Source organism: Haliaeetus leucocephalus, unplaced genomic scaffold, assembly GCF_000737465.1.
Source record: "Haliaeetus leucocephalus isolate CR32 unplaced genomic scaffold, Haliaeetus_leucocephalus-4.0 Scaffold195, whole genome shotgun sequence".
NCBI classification, from domain to species: domain Eukaryota; kingdom Metazoa; phylum Chordata; class Aves; order Accipitriformes; family Accipitridae; genus Haliaeetus; species Haliaeetus leucocephalus.
The window spans coordinates 9,721,908-9,748,765 of NW_010972631.1; the positions used below are offsets into that span (position 1 = coordinate 9,721,908).

Consider the following 26,858-nt stretch of genomic DNA (forward strand, 5'->3'; position numbering starts at 1 on the left):
AAGTCTAAGCTAGGTAAGTAATAAGTTCTACTTGCCTAAACAAAAACTGCACGGAGACCAAGAGGGTCCTAGGCTCCCTTCTTCCACTACGTTTGCTGACAGCAGTATCAACTGGGAGTTAGCCGTAAAAGTAGTCCTATAGATTAATAGGAGGGAAACAGACTTCTTCCCTTTCTAAATTCTTTACCAAACAGATCTACACTGATTGGCTATACATGTATTTAGATTACTTAATGTATCAATTTCTGCAAATCTGTTAAGTAAAGCACCCTGCTACTAAGGAAGTCAACATGCAACATAACTAGAAGCAATTATAGCTCTTTCACTAGAGTGAATATAAACTGGAAGCATTATGTATGACTGATGCAGGCATATTTTCAAGGTTAGTAACTATGGAATACAGAGTAAGTTGTTTCAAATCCATACAATAATTACGGGGCACAAGATTTTTCAACGCAGGAACTTACTGGAATGGAGCGTGTAGGGAACTGTTACAGAGTTAGTTTTTACCAACAGATACACAGATCATTACTGATGGCAAAATGGGCAGTAATGTTGGTGCATGAGAGCTTAATGCGACTCACCACCAAAATTTTATCATTGACCTCGAAGGCAGCTGTGGTAACCGTTGGTAAACAGGCTTTTTTTTTTTTTTTTAATTACTTCAGCTCTAGGTTTGTAATATCATTTTGGTACCTTTATCTAAAGAAGATGAAGTTGCTCAAACAAAATTAGAAAATATGTTTTAGATGAAAAACTGTTAGATAATTTGCACATCCAATTAAAAACTACTTACAGCCAATTTCATTTAGTAATTATGAATCTGGAAACTAGAGAATAGAGCATTGTGCTGGGCCAAAGACAGTAAATGCTGAATGTGTGCACATTAAAGTCACCCTAGTAATTAATTACTTGATAAATGCCTAAAGCTGGGATTAGACCTTAGTTTATTTATAAAGAAATCTGAAGCATGTTCTTAACTTCTTTGAAAAAAGTTAATACGTCACAGTAAGCTGTCCTGTGTCCTGTACATGCGAGACTGCTTTTACTGCTAAGGAAATTCATGCTCATACCAAATGATTCAGTATCCACATTCACAGTGCATGTTTTTGTATGATCTACCTAATTCTCCGCTACTTTATTTATGGACTTTAACTGGTGAAAAAAAAATAAATGATTCAAAAAAAGTATCAGCTTAGAAAACTGACAAATATGCAGCAAAAGATTATGGAAACATGCAGTGGTTTTGCTAAAATTAACAACAGTAAATAGAAAAATGTAACTGATGTATTACCAGTTTGTGCCATAAATTTAGCAGCATCAGCTTGCTCCTGAGGGACCCTTTTCTCATGAACAGATCGAGGTCGCTGACTTTTAATTGTATGATCTCCCATCATTCCAAATTCTAAAGACAGAATAAAGGTTTATGAAAGCTTGTGTGTAGACATTTCTCAAAAGTCACATACTGTCTCATGCAATATGTTCCTAAACATACCTGGAAGTTGCTGGTAAGAATCAGGCAAGTGATCATGGCAGTTAACATCAAATTAACTTTGCTACACTTAGCTTTTAATAAATACTTAAATTTGTGTCTGCAGATTTTCAAACATGATTTTACTGTATGAACCAACATTCAATGTAGTGACGCATACTATAAATCAGCTGTATGACATGGGACAAAAGCAATTATTCAAATGCAGACATTTTATTCTTCTATTTTGAATCAGTGCAAACCACACCAGAAAATGATTGTGACAGTGTTAGACATTGCTGTTCTATGGCAGAGCCTGCTGTTCCTCCAGAGGACTTCTATTTCTGCACTCATCTTTCAGGCTGGCAAAGCCTTCAACAGAGATAACGAGTCATCTTTGGGAATGGTGGCAATGCTAAATAATAATAATTTAACCAATGAAGTGCCTAAGTTTTAGGCTGAATCCATCAGAACAAGCACTTGTGGACTGTTTCCTTTCCGAAACCTCTCAGTTATAAAAACTACAGGTTATATCTTGCCCTCAGGATTTAAAAAAAAAAGTCCCCATTGATTTTAATAGGGAAATCTACATAAAAACCCAATGACATAAAGGCCAGAATGCGGGAGACAAGAGTGCTTCATCTTTTACCCTATCACTGCTGTCATTGACCCTTTCTGGTCCTGCGCGAACCTCCTAGCTTTCTACCTCAGACTCCTTTTTTCCTTTCTGGGATGAAATGTGGAGGGTCCTTTGCACTTAGAGGGGACTGCTGCGTCTTCAGCACAGTTCCCTCTGCTCCTCCCAGGCACATGGAGCTCTCTGTGCCTCGCTGCTAAATATTCACTTTCTGGTGGGACTCTAATTTCGGAAGCGTGTGCTGGGAACCGTGGGTTAACAGTGAAACTACTTCAACTACAACCACATGAAGTTTCTGATGAGGCAGAAGGTGTCTGAAGCACTAGGAATATAAACATTAAAAATACCTTTCTGCTGGAAGGTTACCTTGCAAATGCAAAATTCAAAATACTCCCCAATCTGTAAAGCCATGAAGATGATAAAACTTACCTTCCTGCCTCAAAAGATGCAAAACATTATATAAGATGTAAGTGCTACTAGTAAATATTATTTGCAAACACATTGTTTTGATAAATCATTAAATTGAACATATTTAAAATTCTATTTAGGCTACAGAAAGAATACAAGGTAAATATATTTAAGGGGTCAATCAGCAGAGAGGGTTGTTTATTTTACTTTCTAGTAAATTATTAATATATTTCTCCAAATTAGTGTTTCTTTTTGTAAATATTCATTAATGGCACCCCTTAAAATATAAATTTAATTATTCATTTGAGAACAGCAATGTGGTTTGCATTCTAAAGACAATATGTGAAAACCTAATTAGTAAAATATATTTTGAGAATTAAACATCCAACGTTTTTAAGACATCCCAGAAATACATATAAAAGAATTAAATTATATATCTATACACATACATATAAGTACGCATATGTATGTATACATACATGTATGTTATAAAATTTTATGAATATATTTTTACAAAATACACCTCTTCTATAGCTCCTCTGATTTAAGACAGCTTTTTATTCTGTGGGAAATCTCTTACTATAATTAATGTTTTACAATCAATATTCTAATGCAAATTAGAATGATACTTTTACAGTTTTTTTTACAAGGTGCATCGCAGATGACCATTAGCCACAGGGTGATGGCCAAGAGACTTTACACAGCTTTTCCCCCGATGAGGCTGTGAAAGCAAGGCGTGTTTGCTCCGAGTTTGCTCCCTGGGCACTGCCTGCTTGTCAGCCCCTTTAGAGGTTATGGCACCATTCTTGCCGAAGACTTAATACTACTTTTTTTTAAGTTAAAGTGCAATAACGGGAGACCTTTGCTAGAGAAAGGCTTTCCAGAGGCATACAGGGAGGTGGCGAACGCTCCGGCCCCCGTCCCGCAGCACACGCGGTGGCCCGCGGGACCAAGAGCTCTGGTGAAGAGGCAAAGGAAAGTCTGGGAGATCAGTTTTCAGGGTTGTCGTTCATACCCAGTGTAGCTCCATTCACAGCGATGGAGTTACTCGGTAATATCACCAAGCAAAATGAAATACAAGTTGCTGATGCAGGATCTAATCACGCCTCTTTTCATTTTTCCACTTAGCAACAGCGCATTTTTTAATTTACACATTCAATTCACTTCAACTATTGCTGATGGTCTTTGAGATGCACTTTTCAACTCATCTCCCTTTGATATATTAAGCATTTATATAGGAAATATATAAGTATATATGAAAGATAAATGTTTCAGAACAAAGATAAAAGTATTTCTTTCTAAGTTTTGTCAAGAAATGGAACCAGACTTACGCAGTGCTCTCATTTTCATATTCAGCTGAAGTATTTAACCAAATGCCGCATGAGAACAAAAGCAGTAACAGGAAATGCAGTGTACTGGCATGGGTGAGGGCTTTAAGGCCTCATTAAAATTCAGGCCTCATAAGAAAAGAAAAATAAGGGTCAAGTACATTTTTGTAATGGGATCAGAAGTGTCCGGTTTCTGCATATAAGTACAAACAGTGCTCTCAAAATTGTTTAATCTAAGCAGCTCAACAGTAATGCATTTTTTATGAAGCATTTTATAATAAAATATCTTACTTAAGTGACCGCCATAGTTTACAACAAATACTAAATAGAATAAAACTTTCCTCCATTTCCAGAGCCTAGCTAAATAACAAATGTAGAAGATGAACCAGTTATGCATTTCTTTTCCCTCACTACTTCACAAAGGAGGTATATTTAAATGCTTTCTGGGCTAGGAAAGCATTTTAACGCAAGTCAGCCTAAAGCATGGCTAAACGGCACAGTAGTTTCAAGGACCTCTTTGTGGGGGAAAGGCGATAGGAACCATCTCGCTCCAGCCAGTATTTGGCTAGAGGTGTCCTGTAAGGTCAAGGCAGCACGATTCAAGAGCTGATGTCTGGGATATAATATTGGATGTTTGAATTGAGATTATGAGCAAAGGACTTTTTCCTCATTCTCACTCTTCTTACCTAGTTCTTGCTGCTGAAAAATCACCTTCCTAACCCAGAAGAAGGTACTTTTGCAGACATCAGTTTCTGAACAGAATTTTTAGGTGATGCCTGTCCTAATTTTCCCTCAGGTGAAACAGGACAGTCCTCCTCTGCTTTTACCTCAAACATTGATATTAATCAGGTTGTTTCACTAAAAGAGGGACAATGAATCTTTTCAGCAGCAGACAGGCACACAGACTGATCCAGAAGTTGCCAATGTGACTCTAAGTTAAGCCTGGAAACACAAAAGGGTTTTAATGCTTTTTATTACATTGCTAATGCTATAATCTACCTGCACGAGAATAAAACTCAAAGAAATACCTCAAAATGTAAATAACAAATAGCATTATGGGGAATCTTGAATGGATCATTTTAACCAGACCGTGACTTATAACAAATCATAACATATTCCAAACACTTGTGGTAGAATATCTGAGGTTTAGTTATCTGATAAAAGAATTTGTCCTGCTGTGAGTGGTCATTTGGTGGCTATGGAAGTACAATAGTTTCCTGCAATAGGATGCATATTCTTTGTTTCCTCAGCTGTACACAATGGATCGATACTTGAAAGTATTTTAGCAATGCATAGATCGTAATATGGATGTGATTTCTTTCGCTTCACATATAACTCTGAAGCATGTAATATAGTTCCATGCCTTCTAAGGACTATAAAAAGAAATAACAATGATTTCTGATATTCCAAAGTTTACAGTTGAGTATTATTTACAAGAACTCTTATCTGTAGTCCCGTTGGCTTTACCTTTATTTTTATGTTATGTTATGGGAATTTTTATTCCTATTGAGTAACCTTTTTAGTTTTTAAAGGAGAAGCTAAATCTTGCGGCCAATGTAGGAGTACGTTTTTAGGAGAGAAGAGAGGTGCCATGTGCTCTCTGTAGGAACAAAGAAGAAAAAACATCTGTTAACAGTATAAAAATGCAAAGTAGGAAGACTGAGCAATACAAAAGAAAAGTACCAGCTTTGCAAGATTCTACTCACCAATGGCTAGTCTTTGCTTTTTGACAAGTAGATAATCATTAAAGTTAAGGTACACGCCAAACAGATTTTATGCCTAGGCTGTTTAATAATATTTGTAAGCCTGTTACATATATATCCTGATCATCAGATGACATTATAAACCATGTTGGTTTGGCTCTTTTGGCTATTTTTACGTCACATTTCACAGGAACTTCACGGTATAAATGTATTGATCTGGTTATAGGTGTACCATCAACTACAAGTTGTGCTATTAATGGCACAGAACATACTGGCGTTAATAAAAAAGCCTTTTTCAGCATAGTAGTTGGTGACGACAGCGTGAATGAACTGTTGAAATGGAAAAAAAAAAAGTGATTCTGAGGCCTTTAGGGTTACCCCTTCAGGGCGTGTAAAATGTAAAGCAACTTCCAAGAGCTGCTGAGCTCGCAGGGAACCGCCTGGAAGGTGAGGTGGTGGCGAGCAGCTCCCTGACGGCTGATGGGAACCTCAAAGGCGAGAGGAGGCAATCGATTCCGCAAAGCAACCGTCATTTTCTTCTCTCACCCACAGCACTCCGGCAATGTACTTCATACCATCCTGCCCACTCCTGAACTGTAAATAGTCAAATGAGTGTTTTCAATTACTCTTGACTTTGGAATGAATATTAAAGGCCTTGGAGCCAGAATGTGCATTAAATGAGAACTGTCTCACATGCAGTAGCCTGGCATCTTCTCTGTGCCAACACACGAATGTTTTTCCCAGGAATTATGCAAAATGCTGATGTAAGTCCCAGGTGAAGGGGAAGGAGGGGGTACAGAGGTGGAATGGAAGAAAGAGGGCTACAGAAATAGAGAACCACATCGTTTAAATTCATTTTTGGACTGAGCTATTAACTGATTTCAATAGATCTGATTAATTGCAGACTTCCAGGAGCCTGGAAAAATTTCCTGCACATTTAATTTCTTCATAGCCCATTCTACAGTTTCTCTCAGAAAGATACTACATAGCGCAATATGCAGCAGTTTGGGGTTTCTCATCACAGTTGCAGCTGGTCAGTACAGTTTCTTCTGGTCACTAGATGGCAGAATGTGTGTTGACTTAGAAGCACAATTTTGCATTGAATTGAGAAGCTGGGACTTTCTGTTTCTTTTTCACTATAAAATTATCTCTCATATATTAAAAGAAAATATTACATTCAAAGGACTGAGGGGGTTTTGTTTCTTTTTTTTTTAGTTCTTATTTTGTAGGGCTGAAGATTAAAAAAAAACCAAAACACCCAAACCAAATAAAACATGAGCTGCAGTTGGTTTTCCCTTCCAGTAAACCCTGTGACAGAAGAGAAGAAAATCCCAGGAGCGCTCCCTTCCCTGTCTCCAGCCCTGCTCCCCTGTAGCCGGGCACCCAGGCCCCACGAGGAAATCCTCGGTCTCAGCTGCTGCCGTGGTGGGACACAGAGCTTCAGGGCATCGTCCGTGAATGGCACCACTCCGCAGCGCAGGCTTAAGTTATGGCTTTCTACGGGAACCCCTTCAAATGATATTTCCTCACCAGGCAGGCAAGTTGCCAAAATAGTAACATAGCTATTAGCTGAATTAGATTTCCATGGGAACCTCTGCTTTGCAAATGTGGAAAACGTTCTTAAAACAGTCTTTGCCTACTTCCTACGTAGATCCTGGTCCCATAAAAAGTCCTCTTTTGGCTCTCCAAAGCAGTATAGAAGGGCTTTGACCAGTTTCAAACTGAATGGAATAATTTCTTTCACTAGAGAGAATTAAGATCTGAACTAAGCTGTATTCATGAACGCAGCAAGAAAGATGTCCTATTACTCATGAAAACACGGAGAGGATTTAATAGCAGTGGAAGTATGAAAGGCAATAGTATTTGTACTAACAAAGTCAATTTTTTTGATTATAATACACTCTTGTGTTTTATCAAGTAAAAGAAAAAGATAGGTTAACATTCGTAGGAAGTTAGATACAAGATTTCCTTTCTCTCACACACAGAGATATACTAATACATATACGTATGCGCTCTTTCATCTTTCAAAAAATTAGGGAAAATTATTATGTATTCTAAACAGTCAACATATTGTACATAGGTAATTAGTTTCTGTTTGTCTCTAGGGAGACCCATTTGCTCCTAGGAAATAATGCTGGATTAATACTACTGCTGCTATTTTTAATGACCTAAGAAATGAAATATTACTGAATTAAGATATAAATTATAGCACAAATCCTGATGAGCTAGACTATCTCGTGGCAATGCAATCTGCTTTCTCTTTGTACATCTCTGCAGTGACTCCCTTGGCCAGCCATTATCTTCAGTGGGATCTGAACCTGTTTATTCATGGTTACAGATTTGGTCAGTGAAGACTATCACAAAGATGTAATATTTATTCACTTTGCATGTGCACAGAATGTTGAAACTGTGTAAGCTCTATCACTTGCCTTCCGGGGCCCAATTGCTCATCACTTTACACCTAGGCAGGAGAAACTGAGCACGTGAATCTAGTGACGTGACTCATACCTGTTCAAAATGAATGTAAAATGTCACCACAGCAGGTAGTGTGTTTTTACATGTGCTTTGCAGACTTATAGCTAAGCGAAGAGGAAAAGGAAGGGTGAACGAAAGCCCAAACTGCAGCTTTACCCATTTATATCTTCACTAGATCTGACATAGTTTATAATTATCATGGCCAATACGCAGAAGATGCTCTGTAGTTCACATTTTCCCCATTCAAATATTTCCCTAGCAATCCATCCCCAAATGTTTGCATTCAAATAAAAATAATAAAACTGATAAAGGAAATTTACATTATCAAGTTTAACATTAAAATCCTCTAAATTCAGCAGTATGTTTTTCTCTCATATTCCCTATTGTTCTCTCAAGAGATTCACGGATGTAATAACACATTAAAAGAATGAAAACACAGGGGATTACCTTTATTTATTTTTGCTTTTTAAAATGAAAGACCTTTAATGTATTCTCTTGTAGTATTCTCATCATTTTAATGTTTCTACTATAATAACTTATTCATGTGTAGCCTTTAAAAATTTAAATCATAGTGTCATAATAATACTTTGGTACCTTCCTTGCTTTTTTACATTTCATACTATTTCACTTCTGCATTAAGTATTTTGCTTTTGTCGTATATTTAATTAATTGTATTATTGATACAGTTAGCCAGTGCGGCGGTTGTTTCAGAATAGCAGCATTTTTATATAAACAATCTCTTTTTACTGAACACTGCAGCAAGCTACCTAGATATTACACACAGGCTCATACATGCCTCTATTGTTCTATACTTTTACAACTCAAGAGAGGATGACTGAGGATAAACTGTAATTTTCTAAGCTATTCTTGAATTCAATAACTTCATTCTCTTTCTTTTCTGTTCTAGAAACACTGAAAAGTAAGTAAAGGTAATTGTAGAAAGCAGGATTCACAAGGACATCTAGACCATTTCCTTGCCCTGCAACTATTTACCGCAGACATTCCTGCAGATGGTTGCCTAATCTTTCCTAAATGATAGCAGCATTCATTAAGATTTGAGATGAATTATCTATGAATTTATGACAGGGAAGTTTACAGTCTGTGAAAGATTCTGAAGCTGTATGAAGAGAAGGAGCAAGAATCAATCTTTTAAATAATAGGTACTGCAAACTCTATTCACTAAGCACAGTTAAACTGAGTGTGGAGGGTTTTTTAGAGTGGTACAGCTTCTAGGTGAAGCTAAATGATATTGCATGCCTTTTTAAGAGCATTTTCTTGTCCTTGCTTAAGTCTCCTAAACCGTTTTGTAAAAGAATAATAAAAAAATGGAGGAAGCGCCACTGGATGCAAATGTCGCACATTACATTTTTATCATTTGTGGTACCACAAAGCTGGCTGTTTGTATACAGACGTCATGGGTAGCTGCTAAATTGTATGAGCAGAGGAAAGGGAGAGGAGAGGGAGAGGAGGCCAAGAGCCTTGGCTGCTGTAAGCTGGCCTGGTTCCACCCAGCCAGGCCAAATTTTGTCAGCTGAGGACATGGGCTAGAAGGTCTTTTCTAAAACCATAGATCAACTCTGAGCTAAGAGGTTCATATAGCCTGTTCACAAGGGTACGCAGCCTTTGCTAACTATCACTGGCAGGTTAACGATCACACACATGCGGTTTCAAACATACTAGTCCACCCAGTTCAGCCTGGGAGAGGTGTGGATGGCACAGCCCCCTGACAGGTAGAATGTTGCAACGGTTTCCCAAACAAACCTGGAACCTTTTAAAAGGTCTGAACTCTTATGGTGACACCTGTGGCCTTAAATAGGACTCAAATAACTCTTCTCTAGTCAACGGAATTACCTTAACAGGAAAATGTGACACAAATGAAAGGAAAAATCAATGATTCAAAATTTAAACCTCAGAACCGATTTTCACAATAACTAAATCCTTCCTTCAGAAATACATGCATTGGATTTTAGGTAGGAAAGCACATAAGAGATTTACCTGAAAACTATCAATGAAAATCACTTGGACCTAGGTCTTTCAGAATTTTTTGAAAATCCATTAGATGTTTTCACTGGATTTAGTAAAAGCACACTTTTCTAGGTCTCCAAGATTCTCATTTGAGCATCAAACTCAGCAAATTATTTAATGGTTTTAAGGACCCAGATATCACATTGAGGCTAAAAAGTAGTGTTCTCCTTCACTCTTACTCTATAATGCACACTAAGACAAAATATCTGAGCTCATCTGCTAACACATCCTTCCTACCTCTATGGCCCAACCACATGGTCGGCTTATTTGACAGGTGTTGCCCGTGCAATGACTCGCTAAAAGCAAATGAACTGTTGAACTGCAGATCTGAGCTAAGCAACGCATACTTTGTCAACCACCTCTTAGGGAATTTCACCCTGAAGCCTGCATTAAAGAATAGCAGGGGTGCAAGATTTCCGTCCCACATAACACCAGATCAAATACCTAATGTCAACATATAAAAAAATGATAGCAGAAAAATTGACCTAAGAGCAGATGTATTCAATGGGCATAATCTTTCTGATCACAATGTACTATTCTTAACACAGGAACAACAGCACTTTAGTGGGTTGAGAAAATGAATCCATTAGAATTACTGAGACTATGATAATGATGCTCTATAGGTCTACAAAATAGAGAGATTTCTCTAAGAGCTATCGGTATACTTTTTTTCCAATATACATATTTTTTAAAACTTTAAAAAAATCTTACTCTGTAGCTGTGACAAAGATTTCTACTCAATCATGGCAAAGTACCTCCTGGTCCAGTTCTCTGATTAAATTAGAAAGCAATATAAACCATAATCTAGTCAACAGAACATTGATACTCATATTAGGGAGAATGATGGGGATGACACTGCTGAAGTGGTATCATCCTCAGAGGTGGAAGAGCATGCCTGCCATTCATCAATAAGCATCAAAGTAACTGATTTTAGTATCCTCATTGTTTCTACATCCCTACATGATGTCAGACACTCAAATCACTTCTTTTAAAGTTCTCATGCATCTCCTGCAAATATTGCCACAACAATCTATACGTTTTGACCTCCAGAATGATTAATCAAAGTGTGCTCGATAGAAAATTGTGGCTGCTTCCCCTACGGATGTCAATAATAAGGATCATTAAAAAACATCTCTTCCCTGATGGCTGTGCAAGATACATCTCATGGAACTCATTTTAGCTTGTCAGCATAATATGCTATGTGGTTACCTAAAATCTGTCTTTGCTCATCATGGTCCATTGTTTGAAGAAGTGATGCCAATAGTCAACATATATGAATGTCTGGAGATTGCAAGCAAGGATTTTAAGTGAAAATATTTAGTTCTGGACTTAGAACTATAGAGTTTGTGATACTCATCAAGCTGGGAACTCTGACTGTAACTTATGTAAATGCATTCTCAGAATGACCTATTGCTTATGGACATAGATAAACTAGTACCTCTTTCATGGAGAAGTCCACAGTTAGTGGCATTTTACTTAGCGCAAACAGACTTTCTCTTAACAGCTGGAGACATACATCCCAGTTGTAGATCATGGCACTCTAAGAGAGGCTTAAGACTGGAATTTCATTATGCTGCTCCTAACTGAACTTTTTTGAATTCTCTGCAGAGCTGCTTGCACATCTGCCCACAGATATCCTATAAATCTCAGCCACTGCCTCTAGTCTGCTGTCTAGAAAGGGCTGAAAAAGAATGGCTTTGCTAGGGAGCTCAGTAAAATAGCCACAAAAACATCTTTTATACAAAGACATTTTCAAACAAAAAATTTAATTTTCTTCAAATTATGTTTTTCCCTCTTGTGTGTTGGCTCTGAAAATATTCCAGTGATTTAGTTGCCTGAAAGAAGTGTTCTCAAATACAGTCTACTGTAAGCACATATAATGGAATATTTATGGTAAAGAAATTCTGAATCAATAAATTAAATTAGGCTCACTAGAGACTTCATAGTATATATTCTGATTGTCCAATCAGGAATCAAAATCAGAACTATAAAAGCAGTATGTCTAGTCACAGCTAGCCAATATGCATTCTAAATTGAAAAGAAAAACCAGTGAGTATTGAGGAATGGAGGAAGTGTTTGTGGGTGAAAATAGTGCCCTTTTTTTTTTTCAGAACAGCTAACATATTGGGGGAACATAGGCAGATCTGGGGCACACAAAGCTTTCAGCTCTGATGTAGAAGCATCAAACTTCAAAGCTCCCAGGAGTTTTGTTACTGCCACTTACAAACCTTGCTTCACTTACGTACTTAGACTACCATGGCTCTAACACCACTACCACAGTGACCAGATTAGACATATTTCACACCCAGTTGAGTGGCTAACAGTTAACTTCAAAAAGGGGATAAGGCAGAAGAGATTATAAATTCAGAAAAACAACCACTATGTTGACCACAAAAATTATACAGCATGTATTGTTTGCTTCAATCTAGTTATCAAGAGTATGTTAAGTAGCCTGAAAAGCCAACATTGAAGCTCATAAGGTACCAGTTCTCAGAAGAATACCACAGAAGAAGAATCCTAGCTTTAGGCCTAATACAGAGACTACTCATTCTGTAGTGATCTTGTGGAATAATTTTTACATTTTCCAGGATATAGTTAAGTTTGATCTTTTCATTAAAAAAAAGTTACTTCAGAAAGGTTACTTCAAGTTGGTATTCATACACATCTCCGAGTAAATAAAGTACTGCCAAAAACTAAAATCTTATGATTTTAGAAACAACTATAGGCAAATGAGAATACAATTCTGATTTTTAAAAATCATTACTTGCTTGATATATACGTAGCAAACTCCACTAAAACTATTCAAGGAATCTTAGGTTTCAAAAGTGATGTTCCATTAGTTTTAATGAAGGTTTTGAAAGTGCTGCAGCAATGGGTCTGCAAAGCCTGGCTGACCTGGAGTGCTCTGTGCCAGGACTGACTCTGGAGCCCAGAGGTAGTTACATCTACAGTCGGAGCAGTTCATTTCCCAGGATAACTGCAGTGCCCATTGATGCAAGACATAGTTATACAAATGCCCACATGCTAACATATGTAAAACATCTCAAAAGGATAGTCTGGGTGCACAAGGTCTACCTCTGGGAAAAGGGCTTGGTGCCACATGACAGCACATGTCTAGAGTTTAGGCCATAGAACAGATGTTCCCATTTCTTACTGCCATGTAATTTATATTTTTTAAAAAATCACTACAAGTTCCCGAAAGACATGAAGAAGCAATTTCTTATGTAACAGATTCTGTCCAAAAATAAGTCATTAATGCTAATATACAACCCCCTATATTGGTAATCACAGTTAAAGTGATCAAAATTATATAGAAGTGTTATGTGGTACATTTCAATTATTCTTTCCCACTATCAAAAGAATAGACAAGTCTCATTCTGCCTCATGTTGTTCTTTTAACACTGAACAGCAGAGTAACATCACCTACAAATGACAATACCTTCACCTCCACCAGTATAAATCAAAAGTCATAAAATAATGGAATTAAATGTGTGTATAACTGCTGTGTGAGCAGAATTGGCTCCAGACAGATTAATTCATGTGCTGTTCACAACCACAGAGGACTGACAGACCTAGAAGAAGTAGTTATGGTTTTCTAGCTCCTTTCTCTATGTTCTGTTAGACCATGTGGATTCTTATGCATATCCATTCAATTTAATCCTTTAGCTTACAGGAACAATTACAGCTAGTTAAAGTGTGATTTCGCTAAATCCTTTTTCATGATGAGGTCAGCTTGGATTTGCCTCTAAGTGGCAGGGTTTTTTTTAAAGGTAGTGCCAATAAAGTATTCCCAATATTAAAAATGGGACAGTACAATAATGCAGGAGAAAAAGTACCAGTTGGGAGAACGTCTTTTGCTGTTGTTGTTGCCCTCTTATTACCCCAAGGCCCATCGTTGTTATTGGCGTGAAACGTTAAGGGTTGTATGCATTGGGTACGTACTAAACTGAAGTTAGGAATGTCAGCCACTATACCTTTGTTACATTTCTGTGGCAGGACCCGGGCAGTTTGCTAAAAAGGCAAGAAATTATTAAAAATAGTAAAACACTTGTGGAGAGAAAGTTATTATATGCGATCACTGGATTACTGGTGCTATTCCGGACAAATGCCTGAAGCAATCAAGAAGTACACAAATATTAGTCTGAAAAGAAGGTGCTATTCAAAGCACATAAATAAGATGTAAATTGTTAAATAAGGTAATTCTCGCTAACCCTAGAGATAACTCTTTCTTTGTGTGAGGAAAGACAAATCCCTTAGCTGGTATTCACAGCTGATGCAAATTTTGAGTCTCACCCCAGCTTCACAAACTAGCTGGAGATCCAGAATTGGGACTAGTAGTTGGAGAGGTGCAATATTTCTGCGGCTATTTAGCTCCCTAACTCTGGTAGTCAAAACACAGCTTACGGATTCTAAATAAAAAGTCCTAAAAATCGAGGATCTGGGCAGAGTTTCTGACCAAGTTGTAAAGGGCCTGTGTAAACACCACTACTTCAAGGTGGAAATTGTTGGGAAGGAGTTCCTTCTGGTCCCTCTCATGCCTTCGGCAAGGAGTAGATCCTCTTACATGTCTTGGAAAACTTACAAAGTTACCTGTAGGACACAGAAATTGGAGTAGCAGAAAGGAGACTGCTGCAGGCTTCAGGGCATCAGGAAAAGCAGAGTTCCTATGATTCTTAACTAATAATATCTAAAGAAGAATGTCAGCCAAGCAGAAAAATGGAAAAAAAGAAAAAACAAACAGACAAACAAACAAAACAAAGGCACAGCTCTTCAGCAGGAAAGAAATCACATACACATACAAGTCTGATGAGCGTCAGGCTGGCTACAGGAGGACTCTATAGGGTTAGAGAAAGATAGAGGATAATGTAATCACCAGGACTTCTGTTTCAATTGGTTGTACCAGAACTTAATTCAGAGCATCCTCAGGGTATATAAGCTGAGGTACTGTTTTTTAACTGCTCTGCTTTTAACTAAAATTTTAGGGTTTTTTTTAATATATTTATTTATTTACATCACTATTTATTATTACCTCTAAGCTAAGTAACTTGTACTGGAAGAAGAAGAATGTCACAATTACAGGTGATTATATTGGTTCACTGTAACAACATGCAGCAAATAAACAGATAAACATTAAACCTAAGTCAGGACTGACTGTACTAGTGCATTCCAGTGGGCAGTAGGTGATATTTTTAATATAAAGAGCTTATTTCATAAAAAAGCTGTTTCAAGGCCAGACTCACTGATTAATCTGAACTAAGCTAAGAGTTTCAGACAAGAGAGAAGAAAGGAGAAAGCAAGAAGAATAGCATTTTGTAAAAGTTGAAATAGCTTAATTTCTTTTTTTGTACTATAGTTCCAGTTTTAATTTGAATTCTAATTAAAAAAAACACTGAAAATAAAACAAAAGCCATTTCCGAGTTACACATTTAATTTAGCCACATTTTTTTTTTGTCTGTCTCATGAAGCAAAAAATCAGTTATTCCAGAAATTATATCACTGAATGAATTTGGAAAAATAGAAATTGAAAAAACCTTATTGCATCTACTCAAGCACACTAGGATTTACATTAAAAGTAAATTATTACTTCCTATATTAGGCTTCTTCATAATAAAAATAATAGCAACTTTACTTAGTGAAAAAGAAATAAAAGAATCATAATTACATGGGATGTAATCCAAGAATCATAATTACATTGAGCATATACAGGGATAAAATGTTAAAGGCAATAACCAAATGATAAGCAACTCCGAACCCTGTTCATCTCACCCCATAAGGCTGTTAAGCAATGAACATTTCTAAATTTATACCAAATATGAAACAGTAGTTAAGAATCTTTGAAACCCATGTATCTGTTTATATTTCCTATTCCATATACTCACGCACCGATGGAAAAATTGCTGATATTTTCTGCATGCGCTGAGGATGAATAAAGTGAGCCACCAGGCAAGTGAGTACCTAAACCCAGTCATCTTATTCTGCTTCAGACTTGGCATACTGCTTTATGGCTGTGAATTTTTATCATGCCCAATCTATTGATGATGATGCTTGTCAGCTGCAGTTTTCATTAGGAAAAAGGAGTTACAGCTGACGGTAGGGTTTGTAGGAGTTCATAAATATTCTGCTACTGTTAAGAACTGCTGCAATGAACTAAAAGCAGACATTAGCTGCATTTTGAACCCACATGAAAGCAGAGCTATTAGACTATAAAGCATGATCACTCAACATGTTAATTAAAAAATAAAACCTATCAAATTAAACATGGCGTATTTTTTCTGACCTGGTCCAGGGCAGAACAATAATCTGGTTCCTCAGTTTTTGCTCCTAATCAGGAGCTCTGCATCTTCATAACCCTTCCGATGGGATCTCTCTGAATACTGGTTTTGGAATGGTTTTATAATGGAAGGGGTGAATTCTGTGTGTTTGTCTCCACTGCTCCACAGCCTGGTAGGACATTTTCCTTGATCATCAATATAATGTTCCCTAAGGATCTTCTGCTTGTACTTCACTCTAAGGTCCCATTGATGTAAATAACCAGTGACAGATGAGGCCTGTGGGGTGCTTGTTAGAGAGCCAGTGGTAGATATTTTGTTCGAAGTCTGATCAATCGTAGCACAGCAAGGTTCTGGAGGTCTGTACGTGTCACTGCAGAACCATAACAAGACCGTTTCTTCTTCAGCCAGAGCCTGCAAATTGTCAACAGGGCACGTGCTTATAGGGAGTTTGGTGAATCCAGTGGTCTTCACCTAGAGACGGTGAGACCACCCAAGCTCTGGAGGAGAGCCCTGTCTCCCTTATGAATAAGTACAGTCTCATTTGGACCAAGACGACTAAAGTTATGGAGGCAGATCTGATTGTGAAAATGGGAGCAACGCGCTCACTTCTCTCGAGTCAGTCAATTTGGCTGTCGAAGGTGCCCGAATAGCGTCTGCGCCAGGACAAGGAGACCCTCCTCCAGTGGTGCTCACATCTGCGGGAGCCTGCCACTGCTATGGCCCTGGGGTGTTAGAGAGGGCAAAACCATGAAGCTGCTCTGTGCTGTTTGCTCTAAGTCAACAGACACGAGGGGATACTGGTTTAGAAATACGGCATCTGACACAGAAGCTGGACCTCAGAAAAAGGAAGACAAACAGAAATGGTTTTTAAAATAGAAGTGGTGTGGTTCTTTTTCTTAAGAACAGGAGGAGGCCTGTTTTCTTCTACTTACATATTTGTTATTCTTTCTTTTAGAAGAAAATTATCCCAGCGGTAGCGCTTGAGATTCATTACTGTCATCTAGAAATCTTTCCTTTTGATAAATGCACTGCACATATTCATGTGACTGTTTCATTGGAAAATTATTGCCCAGCCAACTCAGGCTACGTAGATTACTGTGAACTGGAGGACCCTGACCTTATATTCAAATTCCTCAACTTTACTCTCCCGCCCATTGATATTTGTTTCTTTTTGTTTTTATTGCCTTCTAAAAGCACTTAATTTCAGAGGCTTTCTCTGCTCTCTCTTGAGTTTTCAGGTTTCTGTGGTACGTAAGAGCATCTGAGCTGTACAGTTTTCCACGGGACTACATGTGGCTGCAAAAACACCTCGCATCCTCCAGACCCAAGTTTCTATCTGCCCCCCGCCCTGACTTGCTATTTGTACACCTAAAGTCTGTTTTCCCCCCTTTACGTACAAGCATCACACTGTATTCATGTTAATCTCTCTAAATCTATTAATCTAATTAATGAATTTATTAATCTCTCTAAATCCTCAGGGCACCACTACAAGCAGGGGGTGTCGATTTTTAGTCTTGATTATTAAAGTAAAGCATAGCACACCAAGATAATGAAGTCAGCCAGCAAGAATGCCCCATCCTTAGAATTACTTACCACTCTAATAATTGGTTTGGTCAGATGTGGTTTTATATTTACTCTTTATGAAATACTGAAAAGACTCACACTTGATATTGAACATGGGGGAAACCCACTGTTAATCATACTACTTTAAGATCTGCTGGTGGGTTAAGTTGTGTTTCATTTAGCTGTAATGTATCTATACACTTATCTTTTTCAACAACATGTAAAATAACTCAAGATAGATAGCAGCAAGAGGAAAAGTTGCGCATCTCATATTCTGTTTGTTGAATGGCATTAGTTGTATTCCTGTATAGAAAGTAGTATTAGAAACTCCACAGTAAAATACTAATTTCTACATTTTTCTTGGGAAATACATATAGTATTTCAGAAATATAAATCTCCTTAGCATGTCCACATAGACACTTTGGCTTATCTGAACTTGGCTGGTAAAGTATAAAAAATTTGAAGAAAAAAAGAGTAATACAAAATTCCTTTTTCACCAGATTTGTTCCAGATGTTTTCTCTAATATCACTGCCAAGGTTGTAGTATTTCATTATTTGCATATTCTGCATTCTGCTTTGAAATATTCTTTTTTTTTAAAAAAGTGTTTTTTTAATTGAAGTTCTTTTAGACTGGGAGCAAGTACGCTTGCTAAAACATAAGTCAGGATTAGAATAAAGTATTAGATGGAAATGATGTTTTATACTGAAATTGAATACTTATGTGAAAAATACCAAAATTACTTTAGGTAGGGATGATGATGCAAAATCTGAACATTTACGTTACCACAGTGTGTTAAATAGTATAAACTATTGCGTTACTCTTAAAAGAAGACAGCCAAAATGCAAGAAATGAACTAGTTGGAATGCACAGCCTATCTGAAAAGAATAGGAAATGTCACTGCACTAGAGCAGTAAATGGAGAAGGGCCAATTGTATATTTACTTACTACTTAGACTATGTAAGAAGAGGATGAGAGGAGATGTTCAGTATCAATAAGAGGGAAAAGGAAGGTAGGAAAAGGAAGGTAGGAAAGTCTGTTATTTTTACTGCATATGCACATATAATTAAAGTCCCCGCTGCTAGAATCCACGAAATACAGTTCAGTCCCAAGTTACTGCTTACTCCATAAATGTTACACTAACAATGGTAGCATTTTCAATATATTTTTTAATGATAAGTATTTCTCATCTAGTAATCTATAAATAAGAATTAAGACACATCCTCATTAGACATTAAGCCAAAATTCCTTCTTGGTCTGTCAGTTCCATTTCCACAAAGGCTTTCTGTAACCTCCTTGTAGGGAAAGCAGCTGACAGTTGCTTGCCCACCTCACTTCACTAGCCTTCCGAAAGGTAAAGGAAAGCTCCACACTTGTGTTTAGCAGACAACACATAGATCTCAGTCACAGGAAATTGTTCTTATAAACTTTCAAAAACATATATCCATACATTTTAAATAGCCCTAGGTTTCTACCCATACCAACACATCCTGTATCTACAGCACACATTTGGGGGATTCTGCCTTTTGTTCTGAAATAAATTTTTAATTTTTTAATTTAATTAATTTAATTTTGTTTTGGTTTGGTTTTGGTTTTAATGTGTACTAAACAGTCCTGCTTAGTTCATCTAGATAAATCCTTCGTATGATACAGAGGTGATACGCTGCACCTTTGACACAACACTACACCAAGAATCGGCAGCAATAGAAAATCAGTCAGTACAGGAAAGTTAGACCAAGCTGTAACTTTACCTTCAGCTGCTCAGTAACTAAAAAAATACACACACTGAAGCATATACATTCACAGTCATCAGTAAACCTATGAGACAGAAGCACACCTCAGATGGGAAGAATTTAATTTGGGGAGTATTTCCTGCTCTATTACTATGTAGAGTTGTGGCCCAAAGAATGAAGAAGTATCTTCTCTGCTCTCGTGTTACTCCAGAATATGAACACCTAAACACACTATGGGAATAGAGCAAAAAAAGCTAACAAAAATGGAGAACTGGAAGTTCTTATGAAGCAGAGAAGGAACTATAAAGGGTGGACAAGTAGGATCATTTTGCAACACTAAAAGCAATGCAAATCAGTTTGTGTTATATTTGCAGTGATCTTTCCCCACACAGGCCATTTAAAGCCCATAAATGCAGCTGGTTGGAACGTAACGTTGACACTCCATAGCTCTTTAGCCTTTCTTTTCTGTTGCCCAGTCTCAACCTGCCTTAGACAAGATTGTTATACCCAGTTGACTAAAAGAAAAAGGAACATTCTCATGGGAGCAAAGCTGTCAGTTTACAAAGACAATACAGCTTTTCGTGTTCTTTAGGTTTTCTCTTCATGAACTTCTATGTATATTGGCTTGCCTCATGTCTCTCCTTCACACAAAACCATTGTGTCTTTATATTTGGGAAGGATATAAACAGTTTTTGTAACTTCAAGTTACATGTATTTTGCTCCTGTTCTATAAAAATAGAGCATATCTATGAGAAATTTTGTCTTACTCATTGTATGTTTCTTCCATGACCATAGCTTATTTTAGTATTAGAGAAGCATGCCTAACATGACATCAAGAAATAAATTAAAAACTATCTTTCCAAAGGTATATGAGAATCCTCTTTTCAAAAGTATATGAGAATCAAGACTTCAATTTTTAAGAACCAGAAATATCATTTCAATGAAAATGCTGATAACATTACAATATATTTTGAAGAAAGTTTGAGATCAGAAGTTTTGATCTTTCAGAGGCGCTTCCTGTAACACAAAGACATAATATTACAAATAAGCTTCACATGATGTTATGGATCATTAAGTACACTAATTATTTAAGACTATTCAAAATATACATGCCACAATGTGAGCCAGAGCTCACAGCAGTCAGATTAACAAAAACTACAGCACAGCAGTTGTGTAGGTGATGAGCAGAACTTTCATTTGCCTTGAAAATATATTAGTGATTTTTTCTTCATGTACTGGAAATGTCTCTCACACTACTGTATCTTCTACTGAAAACACACTGGAAACATACTTAAGACTTCTACAGCTGAATCATGGCTTTATTTACATAACTATTCCCTCAAACCTGCCCTCGTGGGCAGATGTTTGCCTATAAACACATACATTTCGGGACAGATTCCTTAAACCTTTTGAATAATTCTATGCTTTGAACAAACAGAACCTAGGATACTTTCTATAAATAGAATAAAAACTAAGATGTAATAAAAACCATAATCACATTTTCTTAACCTGTTATGCATGGCCCTATATCATACTTGCCAATATAACTACATTCATTCTAGCGATGCCAGGCCTGATTGACAGTGTTATAAATATGTAAGCAATCAAGAGAAACGCAATACTGCAGCTAAATTCTTTAGCAACCTTTACTACTTCATAGGAGAGCTTCCCGTCTTACTCTATGTTACTCTGTGTTTAAAATTGCCAAGAAGTCAAGACACTGCATATTCAACATGACAATGAAGCCATCAATGTCAATCTCATTCTCTGAACAGCTATCATCTAAATTAAAGGGAAGACATCTAATATGCATATTAATATACTTCTGTGAGCATCTCAGTGTGACCAATTGGGTAAAAAGGTTGTATACTGTCATTCCAATATGTATGCAGCTCTGATCCTCCTTGTCTCACTACTCCTTCTCATAACTCCATTTGACTTATCATCCCAGCTTTCTGTCTAAATATATAATTATGCCTTCTCTTGTAGTAATAATATATGCTGATAATGAGTATGAAATTAGAGAGAAGGTGAAGTACTATATTTAGTGGCATAAAATGTTGGCTTTTAAACCTGTATTAATTATTCATTTGTGTGTAGCAGGTTTCTCAATGCATGATAGACTTAGTTAAGTACATATCTGGGATATCATATATTAATCACTGGTGAAGAAATAATTCAGAAGAGATAACTATTCAACTTCCTTTAGACTGCTTTTGTGGTTGCACATGCAAGTGAAAGGGACAAGTACACTGTGTCTCTTGCTACCTAAAGCCACTGGCCATTAAAGAGTCTAGATGCTAGGCTTGGGATAGCTCATGAATAACTACCAAAGCACTTCACTTAAATTGGTGGACTAAATTATTCATTCAGAATTAAAATGGCCCTAATTCATTTTAGCTTACTTGGTAAATTAAGCTAAAAAGAATTAAAGTCACTTTAACTCTGAATGAGACTTGTCCACAAAGCAGAATAAGTAATTTATTTGGGGGTCACACCTTCAGCTGGTTTTGAATTTTCTATGGCATTCCCACGAAGACAAGCCTGGAATCTGTCACCTCATCTCACTGCACACAGTTCTTATTTCTTCCAACTGGACATCAGGTTTTTTTCTTCTAATCTTTTCCTTCTCTCTTGAATGTGTAAGTATTGGACATCTGAATGACAGACTTTAAATTTCCGTAATTTGCAAAGCAGTAACAGGCATAGGCATCCATCAATTAGTGGGCAACCTGTCTATTTGTCTACTTTTTTTCCCATGCAACCTCTGGTTTTGTTGCAATGAAACTTCTGCAGGATGCTGCCGTGGTTCTCAAGAGAACACTAAGTTGAATGCTCATCTTTAAAATTCTTTTTTTTTTTCAGTAGCAGGTTCCCATGTAAAATGGGGAATAGGAGTTAGGAGAAAAGAAAAAGATCAAACCTTGAGTGTATCAATCATGTCATTTTGTCTGGTCACAAAATTTCCAAATGAAGCAGCTCATCAGTTAGTGATAGCCTTTCGACATGAGCCAAGGTAACGCAGCCACAAAGACAGAAAATATTAGTAAAGCAAAGATTATGAAGAAAGAAAGTCTCTCTTCAGCCTTTCTCTTTTGAGTCAAAGTATAGGAATAGAACAGACCAGAACAATACTATCTCAAATTATCTGACTGGCTTTCTTTTTTTAACAGATTGACCTGACCCTCCTCTTTGCTTGTCCCTATGTGGAATAGCTACGTAGTTCTCCTCAGAAAGGTTCCAGTGTTTGGCCAGTGGTGTTCTTCTACACATTGTGAAGCAGATCCTCAAAATCTTGTTGGGGTTTTTTTTCTTCATTGTGTAGTTCAGTCAGCAAATTCTAGCATAGATGCATTTAGCTTCATAATTTACTACAGCCTTATTTATTAAAACGAATTACCAGGTAGAGTCCTTGGATCTCCCACAGGATAAAAAAACCAACCCTGAGTGTTAAGAAACTTTTAGAATAAAAGCTTCTGTTGCTGTTTTTGCATCATTCAAAGTATATAGTCAGGTTTCTGACTTCTGGCTTTTGCAGGATTATTTGCAAATGTGATTAATTTGAATACTGCGTGGTTGTGTTATGATCATGTGGTCCTTGAATTAATACAATTTACATAAAAGAACTGGGTTTCTTCAGTCTAGCTCGGTTGCCCTCAAAAGTATACGAACTTTGTATAAAGAAGATAGTGGTCAGCTGACTCCATATTTTTAATGGATTTATGCTTAGAACAAGTCAGACATAGGGTAGATATTCGGAAGAAGTGTAAATACTGGACCAGGAGTTCTTTTTCTGCTGATGTATGGACACAAAATTACTCTATGATATTTATTGCAAAGTATATTGTAGAATGAAACATTGCAGTACTGACGTTCACTCTACACATCCTACCCTACCTGTCCACCACATACGGACATCCCAATCTCCATAAAGCCCAGGATGTACCTTTTTCATGTGCCACGAAATACAATACATATGAGAAATAAAAGATAAACCTTGTAGAACTATGGAATACGCAATCCAACATCAGATATACATTGTTCATTTATTTTTCACTGAATTAAAACAGAGAAAAGTATTGTGTATGTTTTAAAACACTCCTGTTGATCCCATCATATTCAGATGATCCAGATTTAGGCACCCTAAAGTGACTGAAAGAGAACTGAAAAGAGGGAAAACAGGCAAATTAAACACAAGACCCTTTATTTCTCATCCCTTTCCTAGATAGAAGTTGCTTTTCAAAAAAAAAAAAAAAAAGGAAAGGAAAAATAGAAAATAAAGATAAAAGAGAGAATGTAGGAATGGAATAAAGGGTTTCACATTCTGTAAATCGGAACTGCTGCTTCCATTTTGATTCAAAGCATTTACAAAAACTATGCATATACATACGATGTGTAGAAGCACACATCTTTCTATATAAAAAAGTATAAATGAGAGGAGAAATCTTAAGAAGGAAATGGGCCTGTATACCTATATTTTTTACATTTTGAATGCTTCTGAATAAGCCTTGCTGTGACTTGCATACTGAGCAGAGTACCTACATGTCTCATCCTATCTATTTATAATTCTTGCCCATGAGTTGCATTCTAGATGGTGGCAAGTCCACAACTACAACTCTTCTCAAATGCTGCCACCTAAAGGCTAAAATAAAGTACAACTATAGTGATGTCTTAATACAACCAAAACCGGCAAAAACGAGTAAATGGGAAATGGTTCACAACTGTGCAAAAGTGGGAAGTAAAATACAACAATGCACAGTTGTTGCTTGGCTATCACGTACCAAATGCATTAATGTTTAATCCGCTATGGATATTACTCAAAAATACTTTGAGGGTATAGTTTTTTCAAAGGACAGGTCAACATTAAGCTTTGCATCTTCAGTAGTTGTATTACTGAAACATCATTACATTTATAAATCAATTAAACAAAACTAAACAGTAAACCCAAAATTATTTATATGAACTGAATGACTCAGAGTTATGACACTACTGAAAATCTCCAAACTTGCTTTTGAGTTAAAAATACCCTTCCTGCAACTTGAACATGTAACTCATGTCAACTCCTTTAAAAAAGGATGCATGACATATTTGAACATTTGTAATTCTGATTAACTCTTAAATGTGTGGGAAAACATCATAAGCAGGAAAAAATGAGGATCTGGCTCTAAATGTTTTCAAGTTAAAGATTTAGCAATAAAAATAATAATAATAAAAAAAACCACCTGAAAATCCTGCCTAACAGATTTTTTGTTACAGCTGAATAGGTTTTCCTTGTAAGGTAGTTCTTAAGAAACAGGCTTTAAAATAGTGACTAAAATTTTCATTACCCTGATAAAAGGTGGTTTATGTCATAGGAAACATAGCTAAACTTAACTTACTTTTAAGGTAATTTATATCTGCCATCTTTGCAATGCTTTAAACTATCTTAAAATCAAATAATAGAATGCTATCAACAGATGTAATACTCTGCAGATTTTAACTATTTAGACGTTAAGTGTATAATCACTAGAATTTGTACGAAAGGAAGGAAAACTAGACTCTACGGTTGGACGAAATGAATGGATGAGAAGTTTGAAAGTGTAGAGTTCATGTACAGCTGTAGCCTTCATGGTTTGAGAATGAAAGCAAAGCAAGTTCTGCAGAGAGAGGCAATATCTCATATTATACCAACTAAGTTAGTTAGAAAAAATAATGGGCTTTTGCACTGAAAACTTTTTTTCCCCCCAATTTTGTAAGTTGATTTAATACCTTCCCCTACAAAACCTTGATGCACTTAACTGCAGGCAGTATGTTTTAGACCAGTATATTTGACATTCATAGTAGTAGCTTTCCTGGCCCTGACTTGCATCCCTTGTCAGCGTCCTTCTATTTCACAGTGGGACACTTGACTATAAGCAAGGCAAAATGAAATCAGAGGGAAACAAAATAATTTGTTGGGTTTTTTTTAAATTGCGACCAACAATTACCCAGTTGCACTAGTATTGAGGAGTCTGCCAGATATGTGTAATTTTGCCACTTCAGTTGCTAGTTTTCTGATGCACAAAAATTGACTTTAGGAATAAGAGCATCCAGATTTATTTACTTGTGGGCTAAAGTGAAATTTCAATTTCAGTCTGTATGAAGAAAGGCTAATATAGGTTTCATTGGCTATGCTTCTTTATTTCCTCGGTTTGGCCTTGATTTTAGCAAGTTATTTTCAGTAAATACTTTAAAATCAAAATAACAGGCAATGCTGTGAAAAATGTGTCATGCAACCAAACAATGGAAAACAAAGAGTTTCACAAAAAGTTATGAAAAACCTTGTTCATTAGCAAAAAATGTTAGTATTTCATCATATCTAAGGAATACCTGTATTAAATCACTGCAGTGATGACAGCCTCTACAGGACTGCCATTCTGTATATGAACACCCTGATGTCCTTCATTTTCCAAAGAATAAGTGTTTTATTTTTATTTCAGTTCCATTTTTCTCTCCTAGGGCATTATCCAAGCTAATACTCCCCACCAAAAGAAAAAAAATGTCCTTTCAGGTAGATGATGGGGCTGGCCCACAATGCTGTTGACATGACTGATGATAAAGGAGGCAGGGCAGGATACCCAAGGTGTACCTCAGTCCCTGGCAGTTCCTAGCTGGAAATTCTCTGTACTTCCTTCTGGCCTGTGTGTCTGCTTCCCTCCCCTGTGGGGTTGGGTTGTAGACAGAGGACAAATCTGGACACAGGAACTGGAATCTGCTCCCAGGTTCTAATAGTTTGGACAGAATTGAGCAGTATAAAAAAATTATTCTGGCAACTTGGGAAAACAATCATGTTTTTAAAAATATTATTCAGAGAAATTAATGTTGCATGCTGTTTCCTAGAACATGGGACTTTTTGGCAACTGATCCAGATAAGGAAAAAAGTTTTGGCTATATATGACACTCATTATTTTTATTAATAGCATTATTTTCCATTGTTTTCACTTGGCCAGAATTCTTTTAAAATCCTTAGTAACAATCAATAATGCTGTGCAGCACAGGACATTTCTACAGTCTGTAATGGTGTGTGCCACACAGATCCTCAGTCTAACAGCAATCCAGCTCAGCAAGCTTGCACAACATAGTGCAGCTGCATATAGATACACTACTGTGGATCCAGATGTAATTAAAGAAATTTTGCCGCTGCAAGGCCAAGTAGTTTGGGTGCTTTATGAACGCTACCCCACTGATTCTGATACTGAGGGTGTTCAGGAAGAACTATTTGGACAT

The 26,858-nt window shown here is 36.8% G+C and overlaps 1 protein-coding gene across 2 annotated transcripts in view; it reads right to left on the reverse strand.

Annotated features, from left to right (window-relative positions):
* Positions 1-26,858, reverse strand: part of BAI3 (brain-specific angiogenesis inhibitor 3) — a 459,839-nt gene that overhangs the window by 275,777 nt on the left and 157,204 nt on the right. For both annotated transcript variants that reach the window (XM_010565796.1, XM_010565795.1), the window contains one exon: positions 1,295-1,405. In XM_010565796.1, coding sequence (XP_010564098.1) covers positions 1,295-1,405 — 111 coding nt within the window. The remainder of the gene's footprint in view (positions 1-1,294; positions 1,406-26,858) is intronic.